We start from the raw sequence: 19,392 nt of genomic DNA, 5'->3' as shown, positions 1-19,392 counted from the left end.
ATGACTGTAGATTTGGTGAGAGAAGTGTTATCAGTTTTACATTAAAGGTATTAAAATGTAGAGATGTTGGTGTTTTCTGAGTGTAACACAAGTGATATGTGACTTACCGAGCTAGCTACTTACATGTTGATGGTTCTACTTATATGCACACTAGTGTCTGAAATACTGCACACAAACCATCTTGTGTCTTCTGGTACAGATAGCTGGAGAGTTAACATATCAAACAAATTATCATGTCGTTCTAAAAACAAAAACAACACAACAACATCCAAAAACTTCAATGGCAAAGTTTACCATACAATCAAGACACCAGCCCATACACAAATTGCAGAATATGTACAAAAATATTAGTCATTTGAGGTGATGATAATTATAGTATTTTCAAAAATAATGCAAAGAAACCCAGCAAAATCAGGAGAAGAAATCAATTAAGATCAAAATTAACAACTTCTTTCTTGTGTAGAACATTATAATATGTTTTATTTCTGATCAATAGATGTTTTGCTTTAAATCAGGCAAAGATGTTGGATTACTTCTGGGACAAGTATATCATTCAGGCAGTCTTTTGATATTCACTATACGTTAAACTATATGTGTGATTGTTTATCACCTTGCTGAATTTCTTAAATGCCTTTGCTCACCTTTAATATTTTGGACTGTCCATTATCAATTTTGGGGATGTCAAGATAAGAAATTCAAGTGTGTCAGCCAACAGTGTGGAGCCTTGTCGGACTGTATGGTAGTACATGTTGACCTGGCTCTATACTGGTGGTAAATGCTAAGTTTGGTATCTATAGGTAAAGGGTTAAATGTATTATTTCTTGTACATGTATATATTTTGTATTTTCAGGTTTACAAAATTAGAGACTTCTTAAATGAAATAGAAAAACCAAATGGGTTATATCCAAATTACCTCAACCCAAGGACTGGCAAATGGGGACAACGTAAGGACTTGACTACCATTATTTTTATTCATTGTTATTTTATTTCAGATAATGATGTTCATTTGGCAAATTCTTCTAGTCTTAACAATTTCCTCAAACTACCTCCTGTTAAAATTGGCTAGTTCTGTCTGCCACAAACTAAACAATAAATGTCTGGTGCCAATGCTTATGTATATACAGTTTATTCTTTTGACCAGTTATCATTTACAAGCATTTAAACAATTGTCTGTTTTAGTTATTTGGAATATGATTAAAAGTAAAGGATTTGGAAAAATTTAATGATACGATATTTTAAGAAAACTAAATTAGTGACAATGCAACTTAATTTAAACCATCTGCCTTGTTATTACTGCCTTGTTTGTTCTATAACATTAATTCAGTTTGTACACCTATCATCATGTCCTACAGTTATAGGGCTTACTCTAGCTGACTGTCTGCACGTGAATGATTAAAGTTAAGCTGTTGTCGTCTACGTAGATGTTGAAAAAATTGCTTCGTCAGCATATTACTGTATTTGATCTGTTTTACGAATTTCCTAAAGAAAATAATGTATTATACTTAAAGTGTTAGTTCGGATAACACTGAAAGTGGTAAATGTTTGTTCATTAGATATATTCATAAGAAATTAATGGTACAACCAAACATTTTGTTTTATATTTACAGACCATGTTGCTATAGGTGCATTAGGAGACAGTTTTTACGAGTATTTGCTCAAGGCGTGGTTATTGTCAGGTAAAACTGATACAACAGCTCGTAAGATGTATGATGATGCTGTCAAGGTATATTTAAATTTTTACACATAATGATAAAATCTTTAACAAAAGAAGGTAACATACATACATAGTTTACTCATAAAAAATGCTATACTTACTTTCTCTTTAGCCTTCTGACTTAACAATAAGTTGGGGTGTCTGTGGCCGAGTGGTTAGGGTTGTTGACTTCAAACTACTTGCCCCTCACTGCTGTGGCTTCGAATCACGACAGGGACTTTGGATTCTTTCATGTCAGAAACCTATCCAGCTAGCTTACAGAACGTCGGTGGTTCTACTCGGAGGCCTGTTTGTGCCTGAAATAATGCACAGAAGGGCATCTGTTGTCTTCCCCCACCAGTAAAGCTGAAACGTCGCCATATGATCTATAAAGTGTCACTGTGACGTAAAACCTAATCAAACAAACAACAGTAAGTTAACCAAATGAATAAAAAATATGCATGTATACAAAATTCAGTATACAAAATTCAGAAATCCCATTGCACACAATCAAAAATTCATATACATGTACTACTAACTTTTACATAGATGACATTGTACATAAATGTTCATTGTTTTTTCATGTAAATAACACCTACACAATTTCTATCATCTGTTAGTCATATGACCCTTCTGTTAGCTGCTGATTTATGTTCTTTATCACTCATAATGCTAAATATTGTTAAGGACTTGCACATCTTTCAATTTGGACTAAACCATTCATCCCTTTATAGGGATGGTTTCAAAATGTATACTGACTGAGTAGCAAACATTGCAGACCATAATCTTGGTCTGCACTGTTTGCATAGGTAGATTTTGCAGCCGCAAGATGGTTTAATGTTTATACATAAAACACTTATATATTCATACTGATCTAGAATTCTGAGAAATTTGTGATGGAAATGTTGAAGAAATGATGACATTTTTATTTGCATTTATGTACAAGATTGTTCTCCTAGTAAATGTTAGAATTCTATTACATGCAACACAAAAGCTGTCACCAAACAAATCTGAATTGTTAATAACCATGCATTTATGCTTCTTCAGTAAATGTCTACAATATCATAGACTTTTCATTATTTTTCTGACTGAATAAACGTAATGGTAGCTATTTCTATTGTATTTTGGTTATGTGAGAGACATTTGTTATGGTTGTGTTAATTTGTATGGTAACCTCATTTATAGAATGTTTCATTAACCAGATAATTACAACTGTTATCAGCGGTGTATTGTACACTCAGTTGTGGAATATAGAAAACTTTTATATTGCTGTCTGTTTATACTTAGTAAATAGCAATGAACTGTGGCTGTTGCCATTTAATTTAACATTATTGACTATTTCCATTTTTGGTTAGGTTTATTGTGCAACACTGAACAATAAACAATAAAATGGCTGCATAGCATCCTCATAATAATGAATCAAAAATGGTTTTTGTCCTTAAAATATCACTTGTTAGATTAGATTATTAATTTGCTATAAACCGTTGTTCACTATACATGTATGTAAGCTTACTAGCATTCATAAACTTGTAAAAATCTTTATAACTTATATTGTATCATTTTATCTATGGAAATATACATAAACACATACTATATTGTCATATATATCAAAATGCATATAAAACACACAAAAAATGCAACAAAATAATTATAAAATTAATTAGTAATATTTTATCCTAGAATTACCCATTAAGCTAAAAGCTTATTTCTAGTGGGGTCCAATTACTGTATTATTAACACACTAAATTATGTAGTAATAAATGAATTATTATGAAGTTAAAATAAATGAAATAATTTTGCCAACATTGTACTACAATGAAGACACATTTAAGGATATGTTAAGACAAATATATTTTATACATTGATGAATTAGAAATATTGCAAATCATGTCAGAAATGCTTGTAGAATAACATGTATAATTATGTGTTTTAAGAAAGTTTTGTGAAAAATATTTTTTACAGGCTATTGAAGAAAATTTGATAAAGGTTTCCCCAGGTGGACTAAAATATGTTGCAGAATATAAGTCTGGTAGAATAGAAAACAAGATGGACCATCTAGGATGTTTCTGTGGTATGTATATCATATAGGACATGAGACAGTTGTTTAAGTTGTTGAAATTTCAATGAAAACGATGTTTATTAACTCTCTGAGCTCTTATGCCACTAGTGTAAAGCCAGCTGAGCCTGTAACTCTCCATACAGTCTAACCAGGCCATGTGGTTATGAAACTTTTTTGTGAGTCAGGATTTTCATTGGGCAGAGTACATTCTGTGACAGTTTCTAACCATCAAATCAATCAAATACCTGAGATCTCTGTTTGAGCTTGAAGGATTTCTTTATAACATTGGATAAGTAGCCAAGTTTGTTTTTGTTCTCTGATATATTGATACACATTGAATAGGAAGGCACACTTATGATATTTGATATCGTACATCTTATGCTTAATATCAACATATCTTTAGAGTAAAGAAATTCACCACTAGTGGCAGACTCAACTCTATTGATCTGTATTCCATGATTTCATAAATCATCAAAGTTTAAAAAAAAAAGCTGTAACCTCTCGTATTGATAAAAGTTTTTATTGGATGGTATGTTCATGTACATTTAATTCATCAGATGTACATTTAATTCATCATATCTGAATTGAAAAATTTGTAATGCATCCTAATAAGGTTAAAGTTATCTTTATGTTAAAAAAATGAGTTATTCCTGTTTTTTAAATGCAAGATAAACAATTTACTTTTGAGTGTTCCAGGAAGAGTTCACTTATGACTGACAGTATAAATAATAACAATCATGAATTGGTAATGTTATAATGAGTTTTAACATGATTTATTATTTATATTACAGGGGGTATGTTTGCACTAGGGGCCGAAGGATCACCAGACCCAGAGAAATATAAAAAACTAGGGGCTGATATCGCCCATACTTGTCATGAATCTTATGACAGATCAGGTTTGCATTTTATTTCTATATAATCAACATACAGATGTTTAAATTAAAACAGACAGATATGAAAAAAATTATTTAGATTAAGAAATATTCTCATTATAAATTTGAAATTGTATTTTTGCATTATTTCATAGCCTGATTTGAGTGAAAAGCGTTGCAATGCTGAGTGAAAAGCGTTGCATCAATTTTCAATTTTGGATCATTTCTTACAATTTAAATAATTATTCTCGAAAAAAATGAGTGCATGATCTGAAAGTTTGCACACAAGTTATGCAATGATCCCGTCAAAAAACCTCAGCAGAGTGCCTTTAAGAATAGCTATTTATGTACATAAAATTTTATGGAATTAGCTTATTAAGCACGCTGTCTAAAAATCAATAAATATCAGACTAAAATAAACAGTAAATAACACAGGTATATGTTATATGTTCTGTTAAGTAACTTTTTACTTTTAAACAATCTCTCGGATTTATTTTAACCCTTTGAAGTTTAGTAGTACTAAGGATAGACATGCCACAGCAGTATAGAACCAGGCCAGCCTACTCTTTTATGTAGTCTGCACTACCCTGTACTATTGCCTGCTCAATTTCAATATCTCTGTACCTAAACCCCTAAAACTTACAAAGGAATTGTCCATTTTCAAAGCAGGATAAGTCCATTACACAAAATAAGAAAAAGTAAAATCTATTTTTAGAACAAATCATGTGCCGTAAAGTAGACCCGTTTTTTTATAAGTTAAGACAATGATTTCTTTATACTCTGATATTTTATAACCCAGATGAAGACTCGAGTCGAAACTTCGGTTGTCATCATTAAATGAAACCTTAAAGGGATATTCAGGCAAAATAATGACAAAAATATTAAAATGATCCTATGTACTCAAACCACGCTAAAATGAGTTTTCTTGAAGTTTCAGCATGAATTTCTGTTTAAATTCTATATATTTTGGGTTTGAAGCATAAATATATCTATATATGTTGAACAAAATTCAGACGCCAATAGAATCACCAAATAGTTTTAAAACAAGTCTGGTGACTTGAACAAACCCTTGAAGTTACAATAACAGATATTGTGGATATTGTATGATTGAAACAAGCCTAAGTCATTCATTTGCCATGTTCTTTAACGTTTCCAGAGTTTACTTTGACAACTATTGTGAACTGCTAGCGCCTAACCTGACTGCGGGTCAAGTTAGGAAACCACCATTTTATTCTTTATATGGAGAAAAGTTTTGTTCCCTTTGACTGTCTAATATTTTCATTTTGAGGGCATTTACAGAATAAGGAATGAAAAATTCAAAATTAAGAAATGAAAATTTTGCCTGTGTCTTTCTTTCAAACTTATCCTGTATTGAATGTTTGTTCCACTTTCATTAATTTTCTTAGTAAATTAAGAAAAAGTTAAAAGTTAATGTTGCTAGGATGCAAGTGTTTGTGTTTTCTCTCATCATAGATACTCCCCAATAGTAAAGGGTTATTTTTCAAGTCCATCTGTATAATTATTACTTTATGTACATATAGAGACCAAGTTGGGACCAGAAGCATTTAGATTTGATGGTAATACAGAGGCAAAGGCTGTGAGGCAGAATGAGAAATATTACATTTTACGACCAGAAGTATTAGAGACACACTTCTACATGTGGAGACTAACCAAAGAACAGAAATACAGAGACTGGGCGTGGGAGGCAGTTCAGGTGAGAGTGTCATATTATTGAAGTTTCATTGTTTCAATGTAATATTACTCAATTACCTAAAACTTAACTTTAATAGAAGAGGTATACATTACTTTAAAATTACTCAATATTTCAGTATTGATGCTAGCATTTTACTGTTGTATAATTTCCTTTTGATGTTATACTGTTTGTTCTATTAATATATGTTAACTTTAATATTTGTGGAAGAATTACCAATGAAGCTATAAATGTTGTTATCCCTCGACAAAAAAGTCAGAGGATTAGAGTATTGACCTTGTCCATGGGTTTGTATGTAAAGAAATTCCAAATACAGAATTGTATATAGAATTTTTTGTATGTAAATTATTGCCAGAGATTTGCCAAGAATTTGAAAATACTGGGCCCTGGGCCCACTTGGTCTGAAAATGATGGGCCATTTTCACCAAAGTATGGGCCTTGGGAAAAGAAGTAAACATTGACCTAAATGACTGTTAAAAAGTTTGTAGATAATTGAATTTCCTTTGTTATGGAACTTAAATCATATTTTATGACAAGTGGTTCACTTATGATTCAGTATTTAACAGAGAAGATAACCAATAATTAAAAAAAATGCCTAGACAGTAACTTTCTAATATTAATTGCAGGCAAAACATTTTTTCAAATGGCTGCTCAAAAATCTGATTTGCATAATTTATCCACATAATTTCTAATGCCTAATACTGTGCATTATCCATTTAATTGTTCCTACTTTGCACCAAATGTCCCTGTCACAATGTATATTGACGGATTTTTAGCTCGACTATTCGAAGAATATGAGAGCTATTGTAGTCGCCCCGGCGTCGGCGTCGGTGTCGGCGTCAGCGTCCGCGTCTGCGTTGGTTAAAGTTTTTTGTAAAGTCAAATATCTCAATTATTACTTGAGATATTCAATTGAAACTTACAATACTTATTTATAGTAACAAGGTACAACATATTGACAAGTTGGATAACTCTGCCTACAATATTGACTGAATTATGCCCCTTTTTAACTTAAAAATTTTGGTTAAAGTTTTTTGTTAAGTCAAATATCTCAATTATTACTTGAGATATTCAATTGAAACTTACAATACTTATTTATAGTAACAAGGTACAACATATTGACAAGTTGGATAACTCTGCCTACAATATTGACTGAATTATGCCCCTTTTTAACTTAAAAATTTTGGTTAAAGTTTTTTGTTAAGTCAAATATCTCAATTGTTACTTGAGATATTCAATTGAAACTTACAATACTTATTTATAGTAACAAGGTACAACAGATTGACAAGTTGGATAACTCTGCCTACAATATTGACAGAATTATGCCCCTTTTTAACTTAGAAATTTTGGTTAAAGTTTTTTGTAAAGTCAAATATCTCAATTATTGCTTGAGATATTCAATTGAAATTTAAAATACTTTTTTATAGTAACAATGTACATCAGTTTGCAAAATTGCATAACTCTGCGTGCAATATTTGCAGAATTAATTGCCCCTTTGAAACTTAGAAATTTTGGTTAAAGGTCTTCAAAGATATTTACTTCAAACTTTACACATGCACTTAGGGTCATAATTGGAGGGTCATAATTGTATGTCACTGACCAAGTTCCATAACTCTATCTTGCATTAAGGCTGATTCATATCCCCTATTCTACTTAGTCTCTTGGTTAATGTTTGCATGCAAGTTTTACATATCTTAATAACTACTAAAGATATTTATTTAAAACTTCACATATGCATTTAGGGTCATAATTGTAGGTCACTGACAAAGATCTATGATTCTATCTTGCTTTTAGGCTGATTTTTCTCCCCTTTTTCAACTTAGAAATTCATGGTAAAGTTTTGCTTGTAAGCTGTTATCTCAATAACTACTGAAGGGTTTGTGCCTTTTTTGGGACAATTTATGCATTCATAATAATAAAGCAGTGATTTACTTGATAAAACATCTAAATAAGAAGCCTTTGTACCTTTTCTGTCAAATTTATGTATTCATAGGTAATTAGTATTATTATACTCAATAAAACACCCTTGTGACATTACCCTTAGAATAGTCAAGCCAATACTGTATAATTAGACTCTCTCTAAGGCCTATAACATGAATTTATAAAAAAAAAATTAGCCCTTTTGTGAACTTAAAAAAATTTAACATTATCAAGGCTCTTTTACTATCAAGCACTTAGAATAGTCGAGCGTGCTGTCCTACCGACAGCTCTTGTATTACTTCTTGTATGCCTCTGTGTAGAAAGCATACATCAAAGACACTTGCCGACAGACTTTTTGATCATGAAAAAAGTCATGCACAATGTTTCCCAGATTGGTTAATCACCCTGTCAAATATTCTGATGACGAAAAAGACATATTTTTTTACACTTCATTAGCCAAAGCTTGCGTGAACTTGAGTGACCTTAGGGGAAATCAAGTTGTACACCTGTCAGATTATACTGTAACTTACAGCTTTTCTAAAAATAGCAACTACCAATAATCATTTTAAATATAAGTAGTTGTATAATTTTTTTGTTTGTTTGCTTTATTGGATTAAATTTACGGTAGTAGAAATGAGTGAGTATCTGTGTGGGAAAGGGATTATGAGAAGAAATGCGGTAAGTAAATAAGGTGAACAAAAGCTATAGGGGAATGGATAAACTCAAGAATATGCGTAATTACAGGGGAATGGGTAACATGTTGCTGTTGGTACCAGTTTTGACTGGATGACTAAATAACCCAGCGGACAGTTTTGTTTTCACAAGTCTTGCACAGATTTTAGATGCGCCCTTTGCTGCCAATTTTTCTGCGCCATTCTCATTTTTTTAGCGCCAATGGTGCAAAATCGCGTCCTTGGCAGATCTCTGATTGCCCATAAAATTTTTTATGATACTTATAAGTAATAATGGCATATTACATTAAACTTTTATTTTTGTTTTCCCTAACTTATTTTTGGATGTTAACTTGTCTTGTGTGTCACACTGACTTACTGTTTCTAAAAGCAGCTACATTAATTGACTGATGTTATATATATTATATAATAAGTGTGTTGGAACCTTCCATAGAACCACTTCTTTTTGATGATGTTCACGTCAATTGAGTCAAAATCACTGAAATTATGAATAGATTTTCCATATTTTCTTATAAAAAGGCCATGCAAAGGGACATCTAGCTTTCAGCATTCATCAATGTAAGAATATCTTGTTTTTATTCTGCAGACTTTAGGACATCTATCTGTGAGCCATTATTTCACATATTATCTTTTTTTTATTCTACAGGCTCTGGAGAGACATTGCCGTACAGAGAATGGTTATTCAGGTATACGGGATGTGTACCAGTCACATCCACAACAAGACGATGTTCAACAAAGTTTCTTTTTAGCTGAAACATTAAAGTATTTATATCTTATATTCTCGGACGATGATTTGATACCATTAGATAAATGGGTATTTAATACAGAAGCCCATCCTTTACCTGTGGCGGGAACCCATAAAATACAGTCTAAACAAGACAGATGATGACATTCTTACCCCACCCACAGCATTGTGATCATCTAGAAATTTCAAACTTATAGTAATAGGCATTTTTCTTTGCACAATTTAATGTAGTTACTTCTTTACAGTTGATAAGCTGTACAAAATCTTGTTGCGACACATTACATCAGTCATAATGGACGTGAATATTCATGATAAGGTTTATTTTATGATGGTAAAATGGACTTTTGTGATGGAGTATGAATTTTGTTAAGTTTAAAGTTTTAGTCACTTCATTTGTTTTTGTTTATCTGTAATAGTGAGACTATCGTGTCATTTAATATTCACCCACCAGTAGACTGGTAATAAGTCAGATTCTCAGGTTTTATAATTCTTGATAACAATATAAAACATTTTCTTACATGCATTTTACGTAGATTGTTTTCTTCACAGTTGAAAACAAAACAGCTTAAACATAGCACTCCGTAGAAATATAGAACTCGATATTTACCATGGATAAATGGTCTGTATTTTTTCTAACTATGGTTTTAATAGTTGTCAGATCATGGTTTAAATACAAAAAAAAATTCAGTTAGAAATGATGGTATATGCTGAACATTGAATTGAACGCCAAAGGTGTTCCGTAATAGATTGTAGTGCATGTGTGGACAAGGAACCCAATTTCTGTTCTTATAATATTATATCATCAATCACAAATCATGAGAGCATGTAATTTGAATGCTGTAAAATGACAAAAAAAATGTTTTTTCTCATGTTTATGAAGTCGGGGTCCACCCATTTTGATTTTTTTCAGTCATGAAATTATGTCAATTTGGAAAAAAAAAAATTTGTGCCAACTGTCAAATCATGGTTTTTTTTAGTCAATAAGAATTTTTAGATTTTGTTTTGTGAAAAATTTGAAATTTTTGCTTTTTGGAATAAGCCTGTTTATCAGAATTTTCTAAAAAAGAAATGGGAGGAAAAGCCAGAATGATACATGTAATGTGTTCTGTTGTGGAGATGCCGTGTTTCAGATATGTGTTCACATGTATTCAGATTTAAAGGATGGGGGATAATCCTAAATGTCCTCCTATGATTGATTGGAAAAATAAAATCATCATCATTGCAACAGATTATAGCTGTAACTGTGTAAAATTGAAAAAGGCAGATACAGAAATCTTGTATTGGGATAATTACATACATGTATGTAGACAATCTTGATAATTTTATGTCCAGTATGGTATAATTAAAAGGGTAAATATGAAATGAATATTTATGTGTGATTTTGACAAGCTGTGATATTGTTTAGATAAAGATACATTGCTTGTGACAATTTCCTTATAATTTCTAAAAAAATTGCACGGTTTAATTCTCTGCAGAAATTTTTAAATTTGAAAATAAACTTTATTTTCACTCTGTAGCTAATGTTGGTCCAGAATATTATCTTTTAGAATAAACTAATAATGCTCAACATGTAAGTTGAAAACATAAATAGATAAACATGTTGTCAATTGTTTTAGAAAGGTTTGAAATTTCTTACCTTTACTACTTTATTAGTAAATAAATTCAACTAGACATAATTATTTTAACGAGCACATGTATATAAACTTTTTATCATGTTTCCTACTTTATCTAATTCAGTTAGAGATAATGTCTGATTTAGAGTTTCAAAATCAAGATACATGTACTTATGGTAGTATCTTATGAAAACACCATTATTTGAAATAGATAAGCACTTAGAAAATACAGCCTAGCTTCTACTCAGAATAAAATGAAAACAAATATGTTATTACAAGTGATTTATTGGCATACTTTATTTTATTTCATATCACAAAGCCTCATGTACTTTGAATATTATTAAATTTTTTTTTCAAGTGCCAGTTAAGTTTGTTAAGGTGTGTAGGGTTTTCTCTCAGCCAGTAAATTATTGGTTACCTCATAATATTAAACAGTAAAGTGTAAATATGAAGACTTACTGGATTGTTGTAATTTGTTCTGAAACTTTGTTTGAGTAGTTAACAGTGCAACATATGAACTTTGAAGTTCAACCACCCCAATTTGATGCCACAATTGCTCCAACTGCTCACCCCACCCAACCTCAAAGAAAATCTTTGGAAAATTAATAACTTCTAATATGTAATGTTTATTGGCTAAATCATTTATTATAATGCTAATTGGCTCAATTACAGATGTAATTTTTCCCCAATTGATGTAACAATACAAAACTGTTAGAACTGCACTGAACTGTTATTGCTAAATTTTTGTAATGTACCTCATTCTTCTTTGAAGTAGAATTTTTAGTAATTCCAGTATTTAATTTTAATACTAAAGCTGGTCAGCACATTCAAGAGGGTCAGATTGCATAGATGATTTTGCTGACTTGGCTATTATCTGATGAAAAAGGTCAATTATTTTGACCATTAGTGCTGAAAAGGGTCAAATAGGATGCATTTACAGTAATCTTGCATTATGGCAATAATTGGTACAAAAAAATATATAAAAAATTGTACATTATCTCATGTTGGTTAATGGCACATAAAACATAATTGTCATTTAGTGCCAATTTACCATGGTATTTTATTGTGTAAATATTTAGAGTATATCATCATCACATAGTAATAATAAATGATATATTGTATATGTCATAAATTTTTGGAAAAAAAGTCAATGTATGATTGAATATACATTTTTATATGTTATTTATATTGGGAATGATTTTAAGCTGTTATATTAAATATGGAATTATAAATGAGTGATTGTTGAACTATATTGCATGGCTAACCATGGTATAAATGTTGATAATGACTTGTCAGGTTATAGGTCATGTAATAAATGTGTTATAACATAGTCATATACAGTATGAGAATCTTGTCATTGAAAATAATTTGTTAACATGGAATAAAAAAGGCTGTTCTATATGCAAATTTTACAGGAAACAGTTTGAGAAATCTATGCTGTGAATGTTTTTGATGAGGGCTTTATTATGACTGGTTTAAGTGGGGGAGGGAATGAAGAGTAGTTCAGTTGGTGAAATATTTTTAAGCAAGTAATGTTGCAGATACTGGCTTTTTACAGAATTATGATCCTTTTTAAACTCAGAAAATTCTACATTATCCAGGCTCTTTTTTTAGCATCAAGCACTGGGAATAGTTGGGTACACTGTCCTACAGACAACGTTTGTTCTAGATTACATTGAAACTTATTACTGATTATTACTTATTATTGAATTATTACAATAGACATATAGTGGCAAATTGTCACTGTTACTGAACTTCTCCTTTTTGTAAAATTTGTGTCTAGACATAACTGTGATTATTTTCTTTGTAACAGATTATTTTCAGTCACATGGTTTACCAATACTACATATTAAGCATTATTCATCATGTAGATTATAGCATGTGTATGTATGTATGAATGTGGTATTAAGGTAAACTGATTGCTGTATTAAGTCACTCTAGTCTTATGTATTACATGTTGTAGATGAAAGTTACATATGACAGACATTTATTTACAAATACATGTACTTATATACATTCTGATAAGTGAAAACAGCTGAGGTTCCCATTGTGCCACAAAAACATAAAGTTGTTTTAGCCTTATAATTATATTAAATACTTTACTGTTTCAGACATGAGTATTGTTTTAAGATGAGAGTGTTGTAAAACAAAATATCATGGTATAATGTTTATTTGATAGTCAACTTTCTCAATGGTTTCACTAAGTTTTGTTTTATCTGTGTTTGTACATGATGATTGGTATTTTTATTTTGAGAATTAATGCACTGGAAACAAACTTCAGTCCATTGAGTAACATATATTGAAACAACTATATTGTGTCTTGTTAGCATATGAAATTGTTTTCTTAGGATGTAAAAACATGTTTGATAATATTTTAAATATAAACATCAGCTCAGTCTCAAACTTGTAACAGCCTGGGCAGTGTAGATAAATCAGTTTAACTGTTATAAGAATAAATGTTTTGAAATTCATTAAAAATAGGAATGGAATGATTCAAATTATGTTGTCCATTGATACACCGTGAATCCACAATCATAGGTTAATAAATATTCAGTAACAACCTCAGCAGGTTGTAGGTTGACCTACATTGCTGAAATGAAAAAAAGACTAAATTACCCTTCTTTGAACTTGAAACAGTGCATAAGTAGTTAAAGAGATTTCAGTATTCAACTAGTTAATTATAGTCTGTACAGACAACATGGATATGCAAGCTTGTCTGATTCCATGTAACAAGCATAGGGCTGTTTATATCAATGCTGAGGTAACAAAGTATCTTGAACTTGTTATCCCTGTGAAATCATTTCATGTAATGTATTTTTATCACAACTTTAAATTTTTAGACAATGTCTTTGCTGCATATCATTTTAGATTTTGTATTTTTTTTGTATTATGAAATACATGTATACAATATCCTTGTTTTTGCATAAAAAAACATAGACTAAAAAAGGCTGATATAATGTTTCTTGGGGCAAGACTTTATATGTAGAAACAGTCAAGATGTGGTGGCTGTGATAGTAGAAATGTATCAGTTATGTATTACTGTTAAAACTTGTCATATTGTACATGGTTTTATATTGCTCATGTGTAGCTCTAGTCACTTGATACCAGGGCTTTAAGATGATCAGATTCTGAATTATCCATGGAAATATATATATTTATTAAGTCAAGTTCAACTGTGAACATAGATAATCTTTCTGTGACCATAAACCATTTGTGAACATATACTATTTATGAGCAGAGATCATCTGTGAACATAGATCCTATGTGAACATAGATCATCTGCGATAATAAGCCATTTGTGAACATATACTATTTATGAACAGAGATCATCTGTGAACATAGATCCTATGTGAACATAGATCATCTGTGATCATAAGCCATTTGTGAACATAGATCATATGTGAACATAAACCATTGTGAACATAGAGCATCTGTGAACATATACCATTTGTGAACATATATTATCTGTGAACAAGGACCATCTGTGAACATAGATCATCTGTGAACATATACCATTTGTGAACATAGACTATTTATAAAAATAGATTATCTATGAACATAGGTCATCTGCAAACATTTACTATTTGTGGACATAGATCATCTGTGAACACAGAACATTTGTTAACATAGATTTTTTGTGAACATAGACATTCATTCTGTGAACATCATTGCCATCATTCTATTGTCCATTTCAGGATTTGTATCACATTTTGATTTTAAAATAAGGTCTTATGTCAACAAAGATTCCTTACATGGCTTTCTAACGAATGGTATAGACTTTATAGGCTTTATAGACAGGTTTGATCTGTAAGATGTGTAAAACATAAAGAGGGTCATATTAAACTGTAATATATCTGTAGATAATTCTGAATCTTTTCATCAAATTTCAATTGGTTTGTTTTGGTCAGATAAAGCTTTAACATGGTTAATACATAGAAGTTTGTTTGGAGAACTAATCAAAATATGTTGCCTGGAAACAGCGTAAGGATTATTAGTGTTGCTTTATTTAGTTCAGAGTAACTTTGATGTGTTCTTGTTTAGGTTAATAGTATAATAGTTATTATATATCCATATTATGTTTATTGCCCTTCCAGTTTCTATTGTACCAGACTTAAACACGTAAGTTTGTGTCAATAGTCAAATAGCTCTGTCATTAAACATTTAACAATGATTTTGAATTTCCTTGTTAATTGTTTGGCTGTTTATTTTCCCTACCTTCGAACATGTTGAAATGGTACATACTGTCTTAGATACGTATGTAAAATATACACATGTAGTTAAATATAATGTTTAGATATTCATAGATATCTTAAATATACAATTTGAACATATATAATTTCATCAAATTACTAAAATTTTGATCATCTGAAGATATTTTTTTTATATACAGTTTTTTTGGCTTAATGTTTCCATTCTTATATATTGTATATTGCATTTAAGCAAAGTTGTAATAAAATTGTTTACAAGAATTGCAAACTTAGACGGAGTCCCTGCAAGAGTTCATGATTAATTTTATGACTAAGCTTTTCTTGATTATATTGTGAGTAAAACAGAATGGCAATTCTTGTATAAGATACATATTTTTAAAGATTTGAATATATGAGCCGCGTCACGACAAAACCAACATAGTGCGTTTGAGACCAGCATGGATCCAGACCAGCCTGCGCATCCGCGCAGTCTGATCAGGATCCATGCTGTTCGCTATTAGTTTCTCTACTTGTAAAAGGGTTGGTAAGCGAACAGCATGGATCCTGATCAGACTGAGCCGCGCCATGACAAAATCAACGTAATGCGTTTGCGACCAGCATGGATCCAGACCAGCCTGCGCATCCGCGCAGTCTGATCAGGATCCATGCTGTTCGCTTACAAACCCTATAACAAGTAGAGAAACTGATAGCGAACAGCATGGATCCTGATCAGACTGCGCGGATGCGCAGGCTGGTCTGGATCCATGCTGGTCGCAAACGCACTATGTTGGTTTTGTCGTGACGCAGCTCATATATGTAAGATGTATGATATTTGTTAAATAGATTTCATCATATTGATGAACTTTTTATAATGGAACTGTTCACTGTATTTATGGTGCCGATGCCATGTGAATATTTTGTGAACTGTGGTGGAACACTAATAAGATGATCCAGGTTATGTTTTCTTAATATTTTTTAGCTCAACTGTCACAAAGTGACAGGGTGAGCTTTTGTGATCGCTTTCATCCGTCGTCCGTCCGTCGTCCGTAAACTTTTACTTTAAATGACATCTCCTCATAAACCGCTGAGCCAATTTCATCCAAACTTCACAGGAATGTTCCTTTGGTGGTCACCTTTAAAAATTGTTCAAAGAATTTTATTCCATGCAGAATTCTGTTGCCATGGCAACCGATAGAAAAGACTTAAAATATCTTCTTTTAAAAAATCCAAAGAGGTAGAGCTTAGATATTTGGCATGAAACATCTTCTAGTAAGTGTCTATCAAGTTTGTTCAAATAAAAGCCATGGGGGTCACAATTGGCCTCGCCCCGGGGTCATTGTTATTTCCTATATGCATATAGTAAAAAAACTTAAAAAATCTTCTTTTAAGAAACCCAAAGAGCTAGAGCTAAGATATTTAGAAACGAAACATCTTCTAATGGGTGTCTACCAAGTTTGTTCAAATAAAAGCCCTGGGGTCAAAATTGGCCCTGCCCAGGGGGACATTGATTTTCCTTATATGTGTATAGCAAAATCTTAAAAATCTTCTTTGAAAAAAACCAAATAGCTAGAGTTTTGATATTAAGCATGAAACATCTTCTAGTGAGTGTCTTCAAAGTTTGTTTAAAAAAAAAAAGTTCTGGGGGCAAAACTGGCCCCGCCCTAGGGATGTCATTGCTTTGAACTATATGTGTATAGTTATAACTTAAAAAATCTTTTTTTTTTAAAAACTCAACGAGCTAGACCTTAGATGTTTAGCATGAAACATCTTGTAATGGGTGTTTACCAAGTTTGTTAAAATAAAAGCCCTTGGGTTTAAACTGGCCCCACTCTGGGGGCCTATATACAGGTGAGCGACTTCAGGGCCATCATGGCCCTCTTATTGTTTCATTATCTTAAATGAGTTAAAATAAAGAGAACATTCAATTAAGAGAGTAACCAATACTTTGAATGTGTCATGGGAAAAAAGAGTATTGTTTTTTGTAAAGTGAAACCCTCTCCAATTATATCTGAAAGTTGAAGTACAGGGTTTTATTATATCTGCCTTCATTTTTGACTGCTCAAATAACCAGTTTTGATTTACCAGAAATTTTTTCTCAAGAAAGAAAGAAACCCAGTTATTTTTTTTCTCAGAAAGAAAGAAACCCAGTATTGGTTACTCACTTAAAAATCAGCAGACTCTTTTCTTTATCCCCCCCCCCTACATTATGAAAAAAATATATAATGAAATATTTGAAAGATTCCAAAGAAAGTATAACCTGGACCATCTATTTTATTGGTTTTCCATACAACACAAATGACAAAAGTTCAAGAGGTATAGACAATGTGGTAATTTTATTGAAAAACTGCATTCAGAGAATATCTATAAATTTATGTCTAATAAATGGATATGTCAGGCATATTTTTGGTGTTTTTTAATTCATATGTGTTTTTTGGGGGAGGGGGCGTATTTCATATGAATTATGATGTTTTTTGCTGTTTTTCTTTAGTTAAAAAGAGTTTTAATTGTTTGCTGTTTTATAAATATGAGTTCAGACTTTTGCTAACTTAATGTGAATATGAAATGAAATTTCTTTTTCACTGAAAAGGTTATGTGTACACATGAAATATATTTTTATCTGTTATATCTTGCAAATTGATTATATATTTGATTGTTTTGCAGTGAGATATGAAAAAATATTTTTCATTGTATTTTTCCTTAATTGCTAGAATTCATTAGTTACATTATAAAGCATGTAATTAAAGAAAGTTGGTTTAAATTTTCATACATATTTTGACAATATTTTACTGCATTTAGAAGCACTATATGTAAATATGTTTAACATATATTGTCAGGAATTGAGAATAAATTGAAACTGTTGGCTGCTCAATTATCTAAACAGTTGGAATAGTTTTCAAAATTAAAATGACAGAAAGATAAGATAGTGTTAAAAAGTTGTTTTTTAAATTTAAGTTTTTTTGTTGTTTTTTTTTGTTTGTTTTTTTAGCTCTTCTCATCTGACTTTGTTTTGTCCTTTTCTCCCAGGTATATACTTATTCTAATGGGGAGTATATAAATCAGAAGGGATTGTTTATAAAAAAGAAAAGTATATGAGCTGCGTCACGACAAAACCAACATAGTGTGTTGGCGACCAGCATGGATCCAGACCAGCCTGCGCATCCGTGCAGTCTGATCAGGATTCATGCTGTTAGCTATCAGTTTCTCTACTTGAAATAGAGTTGGTAAGTGAACAGCATTGATACTGATCAGACTGCGCGGATGCGCAGGCTGGTCTGGATCCATGCTGGTCGCAAACGCACTATGTTGGTTTTGTTGTGATGCCGCTCATATAAACAGTGGGATGGCTGATACAGATAAATAAGAGGAGATGGTCTCACGCTAATGGGTACAGTTTAATCATTTGTCTCAAATACTTATTGAGTGCTAGATATATTTTTATACACAAACATTCAAAATCTGTATATAATTGTTGCTCTGAATGCAGTGCCAAAGTATGTTGTAAATTTTGTTATGTCACAAAGTAGATAAAACACTATGTTCTGTTTAACTTATTAATATCTTTTATATGTAATCAACTGACTTCATTGCTTATCTGTGGAAGTAAAGAGAATTTTTTGTTGCCTCTAATCTTGTAGACACTTGAAAAATGCAGAATTTTCTTTTAAAATATGATTGTCACATTTAAATTCTTTTTTAGCTCACCTGTCACAAAGTGACAGGGTGAGCTTTTGTGATCGCTTTTCGTCCGGCGTCCGTCCGGCGTCCGTCCGTCCGTAAACTTTTACTTTAAATGACATCTCCTCATAAACCACTAAGCCAATTTCATCCAAACTTCACAGGAATGTTCCTTTGGTGGTCAACTTTAAAAATTGTTCAAAGAATTTAATTCCATGCAGAACT

The 19,392-nt window shown here is 31.4% G+C and overlaps 1 protein-coding gene across 1 annotated transcript in view; it reads left to right on the top strand.

Annotated features, from left to right (window-relative positions):
* Positions 1-15,121, top strand: part of LOC132730898 (mannosyl-oligosaccharide 1,2-alpha-mannosidase IA-like) — a 64,596-nt gene extending 49,475 nt beyond the window's left edge. Inside the window, exons 6-11 of the mRNA XM_060716985.1 lie at positions 851-944; positions 1,608-1,723; positions 3,656-3,764; positions 4,544-4,648; positions 6,166-6,338; positions 9,594-15,121. Coding sequence (XP_060572968.1) covers positions 851-944; positions 1,608-1,723; positions 3,656-3,764; positions 4,544-4,648; positions 6,166-6,338; positions 9,594-9,833 — 837 coding nt within the window. The 3' untranslated portion in view covers positions 9,834-15,121. The remainder of the gene's footprint in view (positions 1-850; positions 945-1,607; positions 1,724-3,655; positions 3,765-4,543; positions 4,649-6,165; positions 6,339-9,593) is intronic.
* Positions 15,122-19,392: the final 4,271 nt, after the last annotated feature.

The sequence above is a fragment of the Ruditapes philippinarum genome, unplaced genomic scaffold (assembly GCF_026571515.1).
Source record: "Ruditapes philippinarum isolate M1 unplaced genomic scaffold, ASM2657151v2 ctg275_1_1_1_1, whole genome shotgun sequence".
Lineage (NCBI taxonomy): Eukaryota > Metazoa > Mollusca > Bivalvia > Venerida > Veneridae > Ruditapes > Ruditapes philippinarum.
Note: the sequence above shows the minus strand (reverse complement) of the source record. Positions and strands in the feature narration are given on the sequence as shown.